Source organism: Colletotrichum graminicola (genome assembly GCF_000149035.1).
Source record: "Colletotrichum graminicola M1.001 genomic scaffold supercont1.22, whole genome shotgun sequence".
Classification (NCBI taxonomy): Eukaryota; Fungi; Ascomycota; class Sordariomycetes; order Glomerellales; family Glomerellaceae; genus Colletotrichum; species Colletotrichum graminicola.
This window is the reverse complement of record NW_007361026.1, coordinates 239,970-256,577: the sequence shown is the minus strand read 5'-3', so window position 1 is coordinate 256,577 and position 16,608 is coordinate 239,970. Positions and strand designations below refer to the sequence as shown.

General features: G+C 55.8%; 5 protein-coding genes across 5 annotated transcripts; 3 read left to right on the top strand and 2 right to left on the bottom strand.

The window, feature by feature from the left end:
- Window positions 1-537: 537 nt before the first annotated feature.
- Window positions 538-1,479, top strand: GLRG_06120 (uncharacterized protein; the record flags this gene model as incomplete). The annotated part of the gene is made up of 2 exons (XM_008096805.1): window positions 538-775; window positions 950-1,479. The coding sequence occupies 2 exons, from the start codon at window positions 538-540 to the stop codon at window positions 1,477-1,479; spliced, it is 768 nt and encodes a 255-aa protein (XP_008094996.1).
- Window positions 1,480-2,004: 525 nt separating this feature from the next.
- GLRG_06119 (F-box domain-containing protein) lies at window positions 2,005-5,183 on the bottom strand (the record flags this gene model as incomplete). Its single annotated transcript, XM_008096804.1, has 4 exons — window positions 2,005-2,499; window positions 2,555-4,613; window positions 4,666-5,006; window positions 5,070-5,183. 4 exons carry the CDS (start codon window positions 5,181-5,183, stop codon window positions 2,005-2,007), a joined length of 3,009 nt encoding a protein of 1,002 aa, XP_008094995.1.
- A 3,196-nt stretch (window positions 5,184-8,379) lies between these two features.
- GLRG_06118 (transglutaminase-like superfamily protein) lies at window positions 8,380-10,422 on the top strand (the record flags this gene model as incomplete). Its single annotated transcript, XM_008096803.1, has 1 exon — window positions 8,380-10,422. The coding sequence occupies one exon, from the start codon at window positions 8,380-8,382 to the stop codon at window positions 10,420-10,422; it is 2,043 nt and encodes a 680-aa protein (XP_008094994.1).
- A 357-nt stretch (window positions 10,423-10,779) lies between these two features.
- On the bottom strand, window positions 10,780-12,156 carry GLRG_06117 (major facilitator superfamily transporter; the record flags this gene model as incomplete). Its single annotated transcript, XM_008096802.1, has 1 exon — window positions 10,780-12,156. The coding sequence occupies one exon, from the start codon at window positions 12,154-12,156 to the stop codon at window positions 10,780-10,782; it is 1,377 nt and encodes a 458-aa protein (XP_008094993.1).
- Window positions 12,157-14,442: 2,286 nt separating this feature from the next.
- Window positions 14,443-15,960, top strand: GLRG_06116 (glycosyl transferase family 4; the record flags this gene model as incomplete). Its single annotated transcript, XM_008096801.1, has 2 exons — window positions 14,443-14,883; window positions 14,977-15,960. The coding sequence occupies 2 exons, from the start codon at window positions 14,443-14,445 to the stop codon at window positions 15,958-15,960; spliced, it is 1,425 nt and encodes a 474-aa protein (XP_008094992.1).
- Between the last annotated feature and the right edge of the window lie 648 nt (window positions 15,961-16,608).

Sequence of the window (16,608 nt, the reverse complement as noted above, 5' to 3'; positions counted from 1 at the left end):
CACAATGTTCGTGCACGACGCTACGGGGATCAGTCTGAAAAATAAGATCTGTATCTACTTGAGATTTGTTCAGAGCCACTTCAAGCCGAGGCTTTGAGGACTGTGAAGAAACCAAGGAGTCAAACAGAATATGGAGCCTTTGTGTAGAGTGATAGGCCAGCTAGGCCACATAATCTGAGTTGGCTTCCTAGGACAACAACAAGCCTCTGAGTGAAGGTGGAAAAGTGATCAAACCCCAGCATGAAGCAACTAGACAAAAAGCGTCCCTTCTCGGCTCTCACTCACCGGCCTCTGATCCCGTTTCCCCTTTTTCGTAGCAACAAAACCCCCTAGACGCAAATCGGCTTCTCACACCGTCCGCCTCCACTCACCAAAGAATTGCAGGAATCTCGCCTTGGCCCTTCGTATTTGAGATTAAAACAGCAATGGTCCCCCTCCCCCACCAGCAAATCTCATCATCACGTTTTAGTAAACCTTTATTTCCACCTCCAGATCACCCAGGGATCTCCTCGTGAAGCAACCCACGCAACCCTCAACATGTTCAACTTCACCTTCGCCACACTATTGTTCTCGCCCGAGGAGGTGGATGATCGAAACGAGCCGCCTCTCCTTGCCATGCTCTGGACCATCTGTCTCGAGCTCATCACCGTCTTTCTCTCGATCTGGGTCCTCTGCGAGCGCTCTCTTCGCATCAAGATACAGCAGGAGATGGTAGAACGCGAGGGTAAGCTGGCCGAGCACGAGGGCAAGTTGACCAAGCTCGTCTCTGAGTTCAGTGAGTCTCCCCCCTCTTTCCCGTATACTCTGATCTTGCCCCCTTTCTTCCCTCCCTCTCAACCTTGAGTCTTGTCTCCTGGGTTTGGTTGCCTTCTGGTGCTCTTTGGTATTTTGGAGGGGTCAATAATACTCCAAGCTCATGGCACATACAACTGACACCAACCCCCCACAGAGCAAGTCTTCATCTATGCCCAGGGCATCATCGCCGATTTCAACGATTTCGCCGTCCCCTTCCAAGAGACTATCATGGGTTTCTTCGATATCAGAGATCTGATCGCCGGCGCCAGCGCCATCGCTGCTGCCCCCGCTGGCATTGACATTTCCCCTTCTGCTTCCTGCCCCCATAACAAATTCATGCGGAAGGCCGAGGAGTGCCTCATCCTCGCCGCCCTTACCCGCAAGTCCCTCTGCAACCTCTTGGAGTACGGCTATGACGACGCCGTGGACCAGGCCGGCCCCATCGACGCCCGGTATGCCCACGGCCTGGCCGAGTTCAAGAGGAGGATGGCCGAGCTGGAGGCCCAGGGGGAGCTCGAGCCCGACTCCGGTTCTGACCTTGAGTACGATGACCTCGAGGCCGGCGGCCTGCCTTCTCTGTTCCCCGCGTACGACAACACGACGCGCCTCGTCAGCCTCTGTGACGAAAACGGGGTCGTCAACCCCAACACCCAGGACAAAAAAGATGGCGAGCTGTTTGTCTAAACCAAGTTAGGTTGTGAACCGCACTCTTTCTTATTATTGGTAGCGGCGTTTGGCAAGCAGGATACTGGGTAATGGGATCGGGTCGGGCTCCTAGTATACATATGCAAGTATGTTAAGAATCCTCGGATGTTTATAAGGCAAGGGCACGAGAGAAGGTGAGAAGACCACTACTAGGCACAGAAAACTTGCTGCTTTTCTCCTTCGCAGATTCATACTGCTTAATAACAGCCTTTTGCTTATTGGGCAAGGAAAACCAAAAACTCTCCAGCTTCCATACCATGTACGCCAGGCTTCGATCCGTTAGTGCCGGGGTATTGTCCAGATGATCCAATCCAAGAGATATTGCCTAGAAAACCAATCAACTCCGATCCTTTTGTAAATCCTATCGCGGCCCTCACTTTCAAACATGTCATATTTCGGCAGGATGTACAATTCCCATTGCACAACAAAGCGGACGGCCGGCATGAGCCAAAGCATCATGAACAGCCATGGTTTGTGACCCTGGTCCATCTGTCTATCAAGAAATCACAGCCGGCCTGTCATGACTTCCTTTTTGAATATTCGGACGTCCCAGACATCGTAGAAGTGCACACCTTCAACCGTTTCAAGCTTTGTGTTGGCCACGATGTCAGTATCCTCATCATCGCTATCACTGTCTGTTTCCCACCCCGGCAGAGGCAACGGCGGGAAGACCCCGGACCCACCAGTGCCAGTGGCGGTCCCGGCGCCGCCGAAGGTCCCGAACGAAGCGCTTGCGCCAGTCTTCTTCTTGCCCCTCTTGTTCTTTTTCTCTTCCGCCTTGGCGGCAGGCGTCTGGGGAGGCGGACGGATGATGCGCTCGACCCGGTCATCATCAATGGAGATCCACTCGAGTTTCAAATATGGGTAGTGGCAGAGGTTGTCGACGATGAACCTCCGAGTCTCACGCATGACCCAGACACAAGTGTCGTCATTTCTGAACTGCGTGATATTCAAAGCACGGAGACTCACGAGCCCCGCGATATGTTGCATGAAGACGTGCTGTAGAAGTGATCAGAAAATGTCCAAAGAGTAAGAGGCTGCTTGGATGACTTACGATAGCGCGGATCCCAACCGCCGCCGCTAGCTCTTCAAGTTTCTTTCCGCGATTGCAAATCAGTAGCATGGCCTTCTCGTCAACGTCCCAGCTCGGACCAGAATCGTTCTTAATCATTAGCTTGTTGAGAGTTGGCATGTGCTTCTTGAGAACGAGGCGACGGATCTGGTCCATGACAACGTTGGTTTTTGGCGCGAAGCTCTCTGGCTTATACTTGGCCGACCGCTCCAGCATGAAGAGCTCGGTGATTTGCTCCAGCTGGCCCGCAAACGTGAGAAAAGTGATGGATACGTTGTCTGTGAAGATCTTTCGCAGCGGGAGCGGCTGGACCTTGTTTTCCTTGGCCAACATTGTCCAAATCGGAGCTTGGTTGCCGACGTTCAGCAAGGTCAGTCTCCTGAGAGCCCGTACGTCGATAGCTGCCCTGAGTACGGAGGCTTTGACTGGGACCAGGTGGACACTAAATGACTTCAATGCTACGCCTCTCGTCGACCGGATGTACTCGCTCATTACTTCATCTTCGCCGTGAGCCGTGGTGGCTATACCATTGACCTGCTTTTCCACGTCGCGGATCTCAGCCTCTGTCGCATTTAGCTCAGTGCGTACGTTGTCGATATCACGGTAGTAGCCCTGTAACTGATTCTCCCCAGACCGAATGCGGTCTCTGTCTTGAGGATATGTATTCCGCAAACCATCAAGCTTCTCATGTACGCTAGCAGCCTCAGAAAGGAGGTATTGCAGGCGAAGAACCAATGTCTCGAAATTTGTCTTTTGTGTTGCCAAGGTTGCTGCAGCTCGAGCCGTCGTTGGCGATTCGAACGCGGCATCTTGAGCTTGAGAAGTAATGGTTTTGGGGACTGCCACGGGTTCGTCCTTGTTCTGGTCAGTCTTGATATCCAAAGGCTCATCGGTCTCCTCAGTCGCGATAGGCTCCTCAACGTTAATGTCCTCGGGGTTGGCATCTGTTCCAAAGCTCGCTTTCGGCTTCGTGCTGGTCTCCGGTACGACTGGGCAAGGCTCAGAGACGTAAATACTAGGGGCTGGCTGAGTGCTAGCATCCGCTGTACTTGGAGCCGAAGGGGTTGCATGGAAGGTCCCAGGCCCGGTTTCCATCTTGGTTTCCGCCTTTGTCGCAGCCGCCGTCCTCGCTTCCTCTGCTTCCAGATATTTCCTGCTAGCCTTTTCTATCATCTCCAGGATTTCTTGCTTCGAGCCATCATCGGCGTCGCCGTCCGTTACGCTCGCCATGAGCTTCGTCGAAACCTCTCGAAGTCTTTCCATGAATGCCTCTGCAGGTGATCCAGCTTCCTTCGTGTTCACAGTCGTGTCGACCCTCTCCTTGCCCTTCAGGGTCTTACGCTGTGTTCTCTTGACGAGAAATGGCTCCACGTCGAACACCCTACCCAGCACGGACTCTTGGCTCTTGCGCTCTTCTTGTGCACGAAATGCTTTTGCTGGTCCACTCGCCTCATCCCAACCGGGCGCTGAGGGCATGGGAACGACTTGAAACTCGCCATCCTGATCGGAATCGTCGGGGTCGGCCTCGGGAGGAGGCTTTCGGGATTGGGAAGCAAGATGTGTGGAGAAGGACAGCTTCAGTTTCGTGAGAGTGGAGGCTGAGTTGCGCACGCAGGACTTGATCTCGGTAACGATATCCAGAGAATCGATATCGAGAACGGCAAGTGAGTTCAGTTTACGGAAGCCCGACAACGTCGCAGGCTCGTTGGCCAATATCCTCCGCCTACTCCTAGGCGCGGGCCTCAACGCTGGCGGCAAGGGGGGTGGCGGGCCAAGAGTAGGATTGTACGGAGGTGGGAGGGGCAAGGACATGCTTGCGAAAGGCGGAGGCGGCGGCGGCACTGCAGAGAAAGCCGGCAAAGGATCCCAGTGATTTTGGGTCGAGGTAGGCTGAGGAGGTAGGCTCGATGTGTACGGCAGGGGGGGAGGTATCTCGAAGAGAGACGGGCCGGCCTGCATTCGAATGTGGAGGTTCTTCAGAGGCGCAATCTGGTGTAGGGCCTTGTACACAGGGCGGCTGAGTTCGACTCGGATGTTCCATCTGGTGTTGCGAGGGTCAGCGTGAGCTGCGAGTCGGCGCCTGTCGGACGTACCTAAAAGTCTCGAGCGACTTTGCATTCTTGAGTGTCAACAATAGCAGGGTGTTCATAAACTTGCCGCAGCTGGCGCTGTACAGGTAGGGCTTGTAGGCGGCCTCAGCCTTGTCGCCGGCACTCAGGGTGTCGAGGGAGATGTCCCTCAGATGCTGGGCATAGTTGTAGTCGCTGGACACGAAGGTCTCGAGACCACCAGCCAAACTGTCGATGGGAGAATCGAAGGACGGATCATCTTCATCGGGGAAGACAATGTGGAAGTTGCGATAGAGCTGGGCGGCAGCTAGTTCGCGAAAGTGCCTGGAGACGAGGGCGAGGCAGATGAGGTCGCTTTGACAGCACTGGGAAAAGGTCAGTGGTTGTGGATCGCATGCGAGAGCAGGGAATGGAGGAATCGATCTAACATGGCTGAAGATATCTTTTTGGGTTTCGAGAGGAAGGTCAAGGAAGTTGAGCGGTTTGGCTGTGCTCTCGGAGGCAGCATCAGCCTTGTCGCAAGACTCGGCGGCGGAAGCCATCGTGGGCGAAAGTTTGGGTGGCGCAGGCAGCGGAATACGCCGTCTGACTGTTGTTGGAAGAGTAATCAACCCTGGGAAGTATGACCAAACGAAGATAGGGCCCGACTAAGTAGGGATTTACGATGGGTAATGTGGAGGACGCGAACAGAGGTAAGGAGGTGGAGAGTCCTATGTATCTCTGTCTCTTTCGTCGTATGTTGTTGGGCAAAGGGGTTCTCTACCTACCGTGGGTTGGGGTAGGCAGGCATGAGGGCAAGACACATGGAAGAAAGATACAGAGACAGCAAGCAATACAATGAAATGAACCCGATACACTACCTACCTACCCTGGCAGACATTCCTGGGGACAACGACAAGGGCAACGTGGGAGGACGGGAAGGGCCAGTTGCAGGAGGGGCACGCCTTGGGAGGGGGTGGGGCCCTCCAGCCTCTCAGACAGAGAAGAGACAGCGACAGCGACAGCGCTGTGAGACCAACCAGCCAGTCAGTCAGCCAGCCTCCGTATCCCGGCCTTCCCTTCCCCGTCGTGCACAGGGCGATAGGTTGCAGGGCAGCCACTGACGGGCGAGCTCTGCGCCAGCCTGAGGCGCATAGCGGTCCGTCTGCGTGGCAGGGAAAGAAGGAAGGGGTCTAGCGCTCAGACTTCGGACATGCATGGCTCGCAGCCCGCGCCGCGCAGCCCAGCCCAGCACAGAAACAGAGTCAGCACCACCACCAGCATGGGCAAGGGCATGGGCGCATCCGCTCCAGCAAGAGGTACTCTAGGTATTCATCCCAGCCCCACCTATCGTCGTTGTTGGTTTCTCATCTTTTTTCGGATCTCTTTGAGAGATCCCCATGATCCGTGATGAATTGCACTTTACATGCCCCGTCGTTCCGTACGACGGGGCTCTCCCACACCGCATGCTTCAGTTTTAGGTAACGTTTTTAGTTCCTTTATATGTGACTGCTCAAGAGAAGAAAGCCGAGCGCCGTCTCAAGAGGAGGCTGTTGAAGGCTGTACGTACGGCCATGCTATGGTGCTATGGAATGCATGCTCAACGAGAAACAAACCCTGTGCGATTGTGGTCGGCAGAAGAGCCCGATTCTGGACGATGCCATGACGTAGACCCGAGCGGCAAGGCGAAGAACTGGTCATGTACGGATACTTTGCCAGAGGCTATGGCTTCGATTGGCCATCGGCCACGGGACTTGCTGGTCAATATGTACACTATGTACTAAGAGAGACAGACAATGGGAATTCGGGCTTGGCTGAGGTGGGTTTGACCGGTAGCTTACGTTTGCCGTTTGTTTAGCGTCGGATTTCCAATACCTATGGACATGGCTCGCAATGACGCCGTTGTGGAGAAGTTGGTGAGACTGCCTAGGGCCACCCAAATACTTGTGGGAAGCCAGTGGTTCTGATAGTCTGTCACAACTTCGCTGTTTCCACCAAGGTTCGACATCTGAAACGATGCCCCAATGCCGCCGCAACTTCAGTGGACTAATATCCGTTTGACCGTTTTCTGGGAGGGCTGTCATAAAAGGGCACAGCTGCACAAGCGGCCAGCCACTTACCAAGACATTTCGGGCGTCAGACACCACCTGTACTCCAGCGTGAGGCGGCGATCGGCCTTAGCGCATCCGCTCCCAAGGGGAAAACCCCACTCCGCAGTTGCTTCCCCACCAACAAGGCTGGGCGGTGCCGACTGACCCAGACCGGGACGGCAAGGAACCAGGGGGGGGGGTGTTCCAAGGCTCACCCACTTGGACAAGACACCAATGTGCATAACCTCGACGGATCTTGATTTTTGGTCAACGTAAGAAAAGAAAAAAAAAAATGATAACAGAGAGAAAGGCAGCAAACATCAGATAGAGAGGTAGGGAGAAAGGGAGGGGGAGGGAGAGGGAGAGGGAGAGGGGGAGGGGAGAGGAGGGGAGGAGAGGAGATGACAGGAGACAGACAAGAGGGTCCTCTTTCTGGTCTCATGTCCCTGATTCTGTTAAAGACCGCCTTCGATTAGTGGCACAGTTGCCCTGATTCTATCTATTCCTGTTAGATCCATGCAGATACCCGACCCTCCTCATCTTTCCCTCCTCTGTTTTGCCCATTTTTGAGTCCGTGTTTATACCCTCTTGGCTCTCTATAAAGACTGCATTGCATGTCACTGCATGTAACCAGCCCAATCATTCCTCGAGTCCGAGTTTGGCCCCAATCCCGCCGCCATATTCAACCTGCTCTGAGACCTTGTTGGACTGGACTGCCTCCCTCCTTCCTCTTCTCCCTCGCCCTTTCCCACTTCACTCTTCTTCTTGCTCCGGCTCTCCTCAGCCCTTCCCTCCAGTAATTGACAGATTATTGTTCCGCCCTCTACCTGTCGTGCCACCTTTCTCTTCCCCCCCTGTCGCAGCTTAGCGTTGTTGCGTCCCGTCAACCAACCAGACGACCCTGACCCTGCTGCTGCCTGCTTGCCTGCCTGCCTGCCTGCCTGGAGTACGAGATTCCTTCCTTCCGTACCTACCTACCTAAAGTTGTCTGCAAGCAACGGCCTCCAACCAAAAAGTTGAGAGCATCGCCTCAATTCAACCTCTTTATTCGCTTCATATTTCTTGTAAGACCTCCAAGACTTCTTCGTCTGCCGACAACCGTGCCATTTATCAATTATCCTTCGCTCAACTGCATTCGTTTCTGCACCCTGTGCCAAACAGATGGCCACAAGCCAGTGTGCTTTCTTCCTTCGCAACCGCTACAGACAAACACACTAATACCACCGTCAGCCCCTATACCCTCGTCAACCCCCCCTTTTTTGTCTTGCGCAGACCAGCTGTCTCTCACTTTTTTTCATATTCAAATCATCGACTTGTAGGACGCCGTCTACAGACACAACCGGTCAATATCTGCCAATCATTCCCCCTTCTGCTGGCAAATTGATCGCCCCAGTCCTCGATACATCTCTTCGTACCAAAGTACCCAATCCTTGTCGTGACTCGGTTGCCAGAGACCTGCCTGCTGTCTGTCTATTGCTCAATTGGGACATTGTGCTGCGACCAACGCGGTCCGGATTGGTGGGGGGCTTTAGCTAATTAGCGACCAACACCCGCTCGTTTCATCCATCGTATATACAGCCCACCTGTTCCCAACTCCAATTGAGTTGCGGCAGACTCCTTCTCGACACGTATCCCACCATCTTCGAGTCTCGTTCGCCCAGAACCAATCATGGCTGACGTCGAAGAGCCCAAGTTCAACACTCTGGCCGAGAGAATCGCCGCCCTGAACCAGCAAAAGAATTTCCAAGCTCCCGAAGTCAAGGCAAAGCGACCCCCGCCTCCGCCTCCGCCAACGAATCGTCCTGCGCCGCGCAGCCATACACTGCCTGTCGTTCAAACAAACGGTCTCCCGACGCCTCAGATCAGTCCCACGATCCCTCCCCGGCCGATCAAGACAGCACCGACAAAGCCCAGCCCGCCGCCGTTGCCCCGGCGAACAACTGATTCATCCCAGGTGTCGGTCGAGACACCAGCTCCTAGAGACCGCATTGCCCCCCCACCCCTCCCTAGTCGCACGTCGACCCAGCAGATCTCGCCGGCTTTGCCCCCTCGGAGGCCCTCCGCTCAGCAATTGACGGTGCGCCGTAGCTCGAATGCTTCTGAGATTTCCAACTTGTCATCCCTCTCATTGAATCATACCATATCATCTGCTACCAGCGTCCATTCAATCGATGGCCCCACGCGCAAACTGCCGCCTACTTTTGACCAAGCAAACTTGCCCCCGCTGCCACCAACAAAGAGAGAACGGGAAGCCCAAGCAAAAGAGTTTGCCGCCCAACAGCCACAGCAACCCAAATACCCTCTTGTATCGGTCCACTCTTCGCCTGCTGTTCGACAAATCGAGGCTCCTCAGAGACCGGTGCTACCCCCGCGATTGACATCGAGGTCACCGAATCACCAAGTCCATGAGCCATCGCTGCGTGAAGAAACACCAGAGAAGCCGAGACGGTTGCCCCCGCCCCCATCTTCGTACATCAAGTCACAGCCGCAGGCAAACGGCCACACTTCTCAGGAACAGCAAGCAAACGGTCGGCCACCGTTGCCCGTAAGACGGTCAGGCGCTGGTGACGACGCCCCACCACCCATCCCGCTCAGTTCTCGTCCCAGTGTCGCACAGATTGAGGCTGTCTCGGCCAAGGCGAATTCCCGCGCAGTTGACTGTCTGATCTGTCGTGACTTTTCTGGTCCCGATGGCATCGCCGCTCAGTACCCTAGACAGTCACTTCCCAAAAATGATCCTGTAGGGTATTTGGCACAGGTTCTCTGCGGCCCATTTGTGTCCCACACAGACAAAGCAAGAGCTATCTTCACCTGGTTCCATCACAACATCGCCTATGACTGTGCTGCTTTTTTTGGCAATTGCATTAGGGGTCGCTCTGGAGCCGAGACCATAATGTTGGGCAAGGCCGTCTGCTCGGGTTATGCAGACACGTACAAAGAGATCGCCCTTCGTGCTGGCCTCGAATGTATCACGGTCACTGGTCATGGAAAGGGCTACGGGTACACTGCTTTGAAAAAGGGTGAGCGCCCCCCGCCCAAGAAGGCTGACGGACACGCCTGGAACGCCGTCCGGATTGACGGTGGGGAATGGAAGCTCCTCGATGCCTGCTGGGGCGCCGGCAATGTGTCAGATGTGACCAAGGAGTACACGGCCGACTTCAAGCCACATGAGTTTACCCGGAGAAATGACATTTTCGGACTCTCTCACTACCCATCCGATGACAGGCACTTCTTCCGCCCCGATGGCCGAGTACCGACCTGGGAGGAATACTACATCGGCCCAGTCCACGGTGACAAGCCCACAATCTACACCATTGCGCATGAAGAAGGTGTCTGGGATCACACAGTCAGCCCCAAGGAGCTCCAGATTCCAGTTTACAGCGGCCAAGTTGTGCGATTTCAGTGGTCCAACAAATGTGAGCACTGGACATCAGAGAAGCATGGCAAGGGAAAGCCTCCGCTATTGCTTCTTAGTATTAAGGGGTGCGATGGTCGTAAGGAGGATATGGTCCCCATTGAGACGGACGGCTTTTGGCATTGGGTCGACGTGAACGCAATCGATCTGGGCGCGCCAGGTCAGAGCGTCAGCGTAGCCATGATCACGACGATCGATGGGCAGGACGCAAGAGGTATGACAAGTAAGGATTACTTTGCGAAGAAGGGCAAGTGCGGCATGAGCTGGACGTACCTCATGAGGTGGGAACTCATCTGAGAGGGACAGACACGTGAAGACGGATTTCATTGCTGATGACTACAACGGCCGGGCACTGCACTACAGTGATAGATAATGATAATGGGAACTTTCGGATCAAGGGTTATGTTTTTGATGGCGCTTTGGCTTTAACAGAATCACATGTGCCATATAATTGGTAATGGTACGTTCTATAGCTGTCCTGGTGTAAGGGCAACGGGGCCAAGGTATGTACTGGGCAGAATAGACAATGTCGAACAGTGCTTGCTACTCCTCTTTGGTCCAGTATTTCTATGACTCTTTGTGCATTGCTAGGCATTCTACTTTCATTGGTTTGTTGTAATCCGGCATCCTATGACCCGATCTCCAGTCACCACCTCAAAGCTCCAGCTCCTGCCATTTCCTTATCCGCCCTCCGTACCTATATATAAGCGCCGGAACGGGTATGAGCGCAACCGCAATGAAACCCAACACGCTATTCCCCCAGCCGATCCCGAGGGCGTCGTACATTGGCGGCCCGGCTATGGGCAAAAACGCCGCAACGACGCTGCGGAAAACCGTAAAGGCCGCCATTGGCGAGGCGGCGTCCAGCGGGTATGCGTCGATGGCGTAGGCCTGTATGGGCTGCCAGATTCCCAGGATCGCGATGCCGAACGGCAGCAGCCCGATGACGGGCGCCGCCCAATGCGTCTTGAACTCGGCGGTCCAGCCGTACCAGAAGAAAGTGACGGGCAGTACAGCGGCGAAATAGATGCAGTCCGGGAGCCGCATCTCGGGCTCGTAGACGCCGCCGTTGGCCTTTGTCATGTGGACGACGGTGCGGTCGGAGAGTGTGATAAACAAGGCCATGCCGATGAGGTATCCGAGGCCGAGGGGGATGTAGACGAGCCCCGTGTTGCCGACGGAGAAGCCGTAGGTGGCGGTGAAGACGAGGGGGATGGTGCTGAAGAGCAGGTAAAGCACGCCGTAGGAGAAGGCGCAGTAGAGGCTCACGCTGAAGAGGATCGGAGAGCGAAAGAGCAACTTCAAGGGCCGGCTGAGCGCCCGCAAGAGGACCTGGGCGGAAGTGGGCTTGGGCGCGCCCGCCGGCGACGGGGGGTCGTCGCAGACGCTGCGGAGGTCGGGGCGGTCGAGCTCCGCGCGGAGGCGGGCGACCCTGCGGTCGATGAGGACGCGCGGGTTGGTCTCCTGGTTGAAGACGGCGATGATGAGAGCCATGGGCGTGGCAGCGATGAGGGTGATCCACGACCACCAGCGCCAGCCAAAGCCCTGGGCGATGTAGGCGCCCGCGATGGGCGCCAGGGTGGGGCCGATCAAGGGGCCGACCATCCAGATAGAGATGGCGACGCCCCGCTCCGCGACGGGGAACATGTCGGCGATGACGCCGGCGCCGATGGCGAGGCAGCCGGAGCCACCGACGCCCGTGAGTGCACGGAATATGGCGAGCGAGGCGATGGAGGGAGCGAGGGCGCAGCCGATGAGCCATGCGCAGAAGAAGAGGTTGGCGGCATCGAGGACGGGGCGTCGGCCGTACATCTCGGACAGGGGCGCGAGGAAGAGCGGACCGACGGCGTAGCCGAGCAGGTAGATGCTTACGGGGAGGGTGCCGACGGTGAGGTCGTCGTTTCCCAAGTCCTCGATGAAGCGGCCGATGGCCGGGGCGAGGATTGAGGAGGCGAAGGGCGTCATGAAGGTGATGCCCGACAGAAACCAGATGATGAGCCACTTGCAGGCCCGAGGGAAGTTCATGGGCATGGCGGGGTCGGACTGGGCATCCCAGCCGATCAGCCCGATGGAGAGGTCAGTGAGGGGGTGGACCGTGGCGGGGAAGGCATCATCGTCGTCGCCGCCGTCCTTGTCCTTGTCCTTGCGGCGGGAGACGATGCTTGTAATACGGGAAAGGCGGGAGCGCGTCGTCTGTATGGGCTCGGCGAGGGTGTCCTGTAGTGCTTGTCAGTACTGGCCATGGAGCCGGTGTTTTCATGCAAACGCAGTGTCCATCTCGGTTTCTTTTTCCAGCGATATGTCGGACACAGTAAGAAATTGAGTGGCAGAGATGTTGTTTGTGAAGTTCGTCGTCAAATCTTGCCCTTGGCAATAGACAGCCACTAAGCGTCTCCTTCACGGGAAGAAGAAGAAGCCGTACTGTCCTTCTGTGACCGCTGCTCGCCGTCCGTCGCGTCCTCAATGCCGGATCCCCTTTCCTCCTCCGTGCGCCCCTCTTCCGCATTTTCCAAATCATCTGCAGCGGCGAAGAGGTGACGTTGTCTTTGGCCAGTCTCCTTTTCAGTCATCGTCGTCTGGTCCGAGGACTCTCCTTGGAGGCCTCGGGTGGCAGCACTGCCGCCGCCAACCAAGGATATCGTCACGTCCGCTTCTAATTCCTTTCGGATCCCATGCTTGGCAAGATATATGCAGAGGTTTCTATTTAGTTTTTTCTTTTCCCCTCCTCGCTTTCCTCTTGTGTGTCCCAAGTTGGCGGAGGAGAGCAGGTCAAGAGAAGCAATCGACATTGGTCGATGAGAAGGACTGGAATGAAGAATGTTCGATGAACCAAGTTACCTTTCCCGGTTCGAACAACCGAGGGCGACCAACACTTTGGTACTAGTCGTATTTCGACTCCAACGCCTCTCTCTTCCTTTTTCTCGCTCACAAGCTCATATAAGCAAAGATCCACGACGTTACCTGTTAGGACGGCCGCTTCAGTCCAAACAATTACCCCTCTCTTCAATTCCTATGCCGCATCTACCCCGGGCGAGGCGACGATCATTAAGGTCAAGGGCGTATCGTGATTCGATGGGCAGCCTCAAGAGATCGGCGAATCGTGCTCCGCGGCACCCACCCCCTTGCTGAGGGGAGAGGTACTTTGCCAACGACAGGGAGACATGCAACCTGCAGTCAGAAGCGGCTAGTCCCCCCTCGGGAACCTGAAAACCTCATCTTTAATATCCGGAACCCGCGTGGATTCGAGATGATGGGGTTTGGGGGTATGAACCACTATTATGTTGAGTATCGGGCATGATGCTTATACTGTGTTTTTCCGACTACCTACGTTAGATCCAGTATGATTGCGTAGGTACACGTACGATCTTAAGAGGAACCGCCGTGGATACGTAACTCAGTTTGGAGGTATGAAAGAGAACGGAGACGGCGAAAGGGACTCCTTAAGGTCAGGGGGCGTTTGTGTGGGTGGCGTATCTCGATCAGGCCCGACCCCGGCCGAGTCCGTTGCTGAGAGGCAGGCAGGCAGGCAGACGTCGGGAGGGATATCGGAGATGACGTTACGTAGAAGTCAGACTTTCACTATCACACCGCCGTGGGGCTGCTGACCACCCCTACGGGAAACACGGCCAGTGTATGCTTAAGTCCGCCATTAGTATTGCCTGGCCTGGTTATGTTTGTTCCAAGGTGTGCAAGGCTACTAGATTGAGGCTGTGTTTGTGCCGTGCTAGAGTTGCAAAGTCCAAGAGAATTGGGGTGTCTTGACGCTAAATGCAGAGGTAAGTGTGAATGCCATGCACCACCGCAAGGAGTCTCTCATGTGCACAGACCAGACCCTGGAACGGCACACACAGCTCCTCCGGCTCCGGCACCGGCACCGGCTCCACCTCTTTCGAGGGGCTTGCCAATGTTGGTTGGCCTTCCTTGGCCTGCATTACTGTACACTGCGGCCCCGCAGTTGTCCCCTTCTCTCCCGAAACACCCACATGGCATGGGGGGAGCCTCCACTAGCACATGGGAACGTTATCGATTTCATCGAGCCCAGGAAAGCCACAATCCATCGATACGTAACGCGGTCTCGGTGGGGTCCCAATTGACAACTGTGTCCCGTCGCGAAACCCCCAAGCAGCCTCAAGCGATACAATCGCGTTGCGCACCTGCCAATTCACCTTGCGTGCACAAAATCACATGATGAAAGGAATCCGGCTACAACGCGGAATTTGACAACAAGGAAATTGAACTGACAAACCCAGTTTGGATCTCCCTCATCCGCGGCTGCGCGCATCATCGCGCGAGCGCAACCCATCCGTACATCCAAAAATGTCGTCCTCCACCACTACCTCCGCCGCCGCCGCAGCTCTCACCCGTAATGAGACCTTGAGCCTGGGCGCCCTCTCTTTCGCCGCAGTCGCCGTCCTCCTCAACACCTTCCAGGGCGACGGCGAGCCCCTGATAGCGTCCCTGGCCCTGTCCGTCCTCGCCTTCGCCCTCGCCTACTCCATGATCCGCTGGCTCGGCCCAGTCTTCAAGCGCGCCGGTTTCCGGGGTCGCGACCTCTCCAAGCACCACCGCCCCGAGCTGCCCGAGTGCATGGGCGCCGTATGCGCCGCCGTGTACCTGCTGGTCGTCATCGTCTTCATCCCCTTTCCCTTTTACAAGGACATCGTCGCCGCCACTAGCGGTGGGGGGAACAGGGACGTCGTCTACCACCTCGAGCATGTCCAGCAGGGCCGCTTCCTGCACCGCTTCCCTCATAGCAAGGTCAGTCTCCCTACTCCGACGGTCGGGACCGTTTTCCACTTATGGAAATATTTGCTTAGCATGATACTGACTTGACTTGGAAAAAAAAAACAGCTTGCTTCGTACCTCTCGGCCATCATCTCCCTCCAGACCATCGCCCTCCTCGGCATCGGCGACGACCTCTTCGATATCCGCTGGCGGCACAAGTGGTGGATACCCGGCCTGGCCTCCGTTCCGATCCTCGTCATCTACTTTGTCGACTTCGGCGTCACCTCCATCGTTATCCCGATCCCCCTCCAGCCCTACCTTGGCGAGCTCTTTGACCTCGGTGTCCTCTACTACGCCTATATGGCCTGTATCGCAATGTTCTGCCCGCAGTCCATCAACATGCTCGCTGGCATCAACGGCATCGAGGTCTCCCAGTGCATCGTCGTCTCCCTGCTCCTCGTCCTCAACGACTGTCTCTACCTCCTCACCCCCTACCCTCACCCAGCCACCGATTCCCACCTCTTCTCCCTCTTCCTCCTCCTCCCCTGGCTCGGCGTCTCCCTCGCCCTCGTCCTCCACAACTGGTACCCCGCCAAGGTCTTCGTCGGTGACACCTACTGTTACTTCTCCGGCATGGTCTTCGCCACCGTCGGTATCCTCGGCCACTTCTCCAAGACGCTCGGCCTCCTACTCGTCCCCCAGCTCTTTAACTTCCTCTACTCCACCCCGCAGATCTTCGGCCTCGTCCCTTGTCCACGCCACCGCCTGCCGCGCTTCGTCGCCCGCACCGGCCTTCTCGAGCCCAGCGTCACCCCCTGGAGCCCCGAGCGCCAGCCGCACCCGCTCGTCGCCCGCGCCCTGCACCTCCTCGCCAGGTTGCGCCTGCTGAGTGTCACTACTGACGACAAGGGCCGCTTCGTCGAGACGAGCAACCTCACCCTCCTTAACCTCTGGCTTGTCTGGCGTGGCCCCCTGCGCGAGGACCGCCTCGCCTGGGAGGTCACCTTCCTCCAGCTCTTCGTTGGTCTTTTCGGCCTCTTCGTCCGACACCGCCTCGCCCTGCTCATCTTTAAGGAGGATAACTGGGGCATGACGACCAAGAGATACTGATCAATTTCCCTACGGCACGTTGATGGAATTGGGGGGGGGGGGGGGGCAAGAAGAAAAAAAGAGACGGTCATCAGATATCCGCCCCTTCTTTTGTCTTTTTTTTTTTTCACGTTTTCCGTGGTGTGACAACCACACTGGGCTTGCAATGCACCCGATCTTTTGTTTCTTCCCTCTCCATTCTTGAGTCACCATGGCGGCTGTCGATTGAGGCTATTTGTTTGGTACTAAATATGGACGGAAATCGAGATACCCTGTAAGAGTAGATATAAAAAAGGATTGGCAGGAGGGCGAAAAGTGCCTAGATAGAGCTGGGTCAAACCTCGGACGAAATCGAAACTACATTATGAAGCAACAGTGCACAGCGATAGTAAAGTGAACAATAGAGTGAGCCGAGAAATAAGCAGCGCAGGAGCTGCGAAAGTAAAACATCCATTTGAATCTTTTTCATCGTCACGGGAGGGGCGTTACCCAGTGCCAAGTCACGCTTTCTCTCACCCTTTCTGTCTCTCTCTCTCTCTCTCTCTCTCTCTCTTTCTCTCATCGTGGCCAAGTTAAGCCTAGAAATACACATGAAAATATGCCGCTCCTGGAAGTAGCAGAAACCCCTTTTCTCCCATCCCAATATCAGCCCAAGCCCAGGCATCGCTA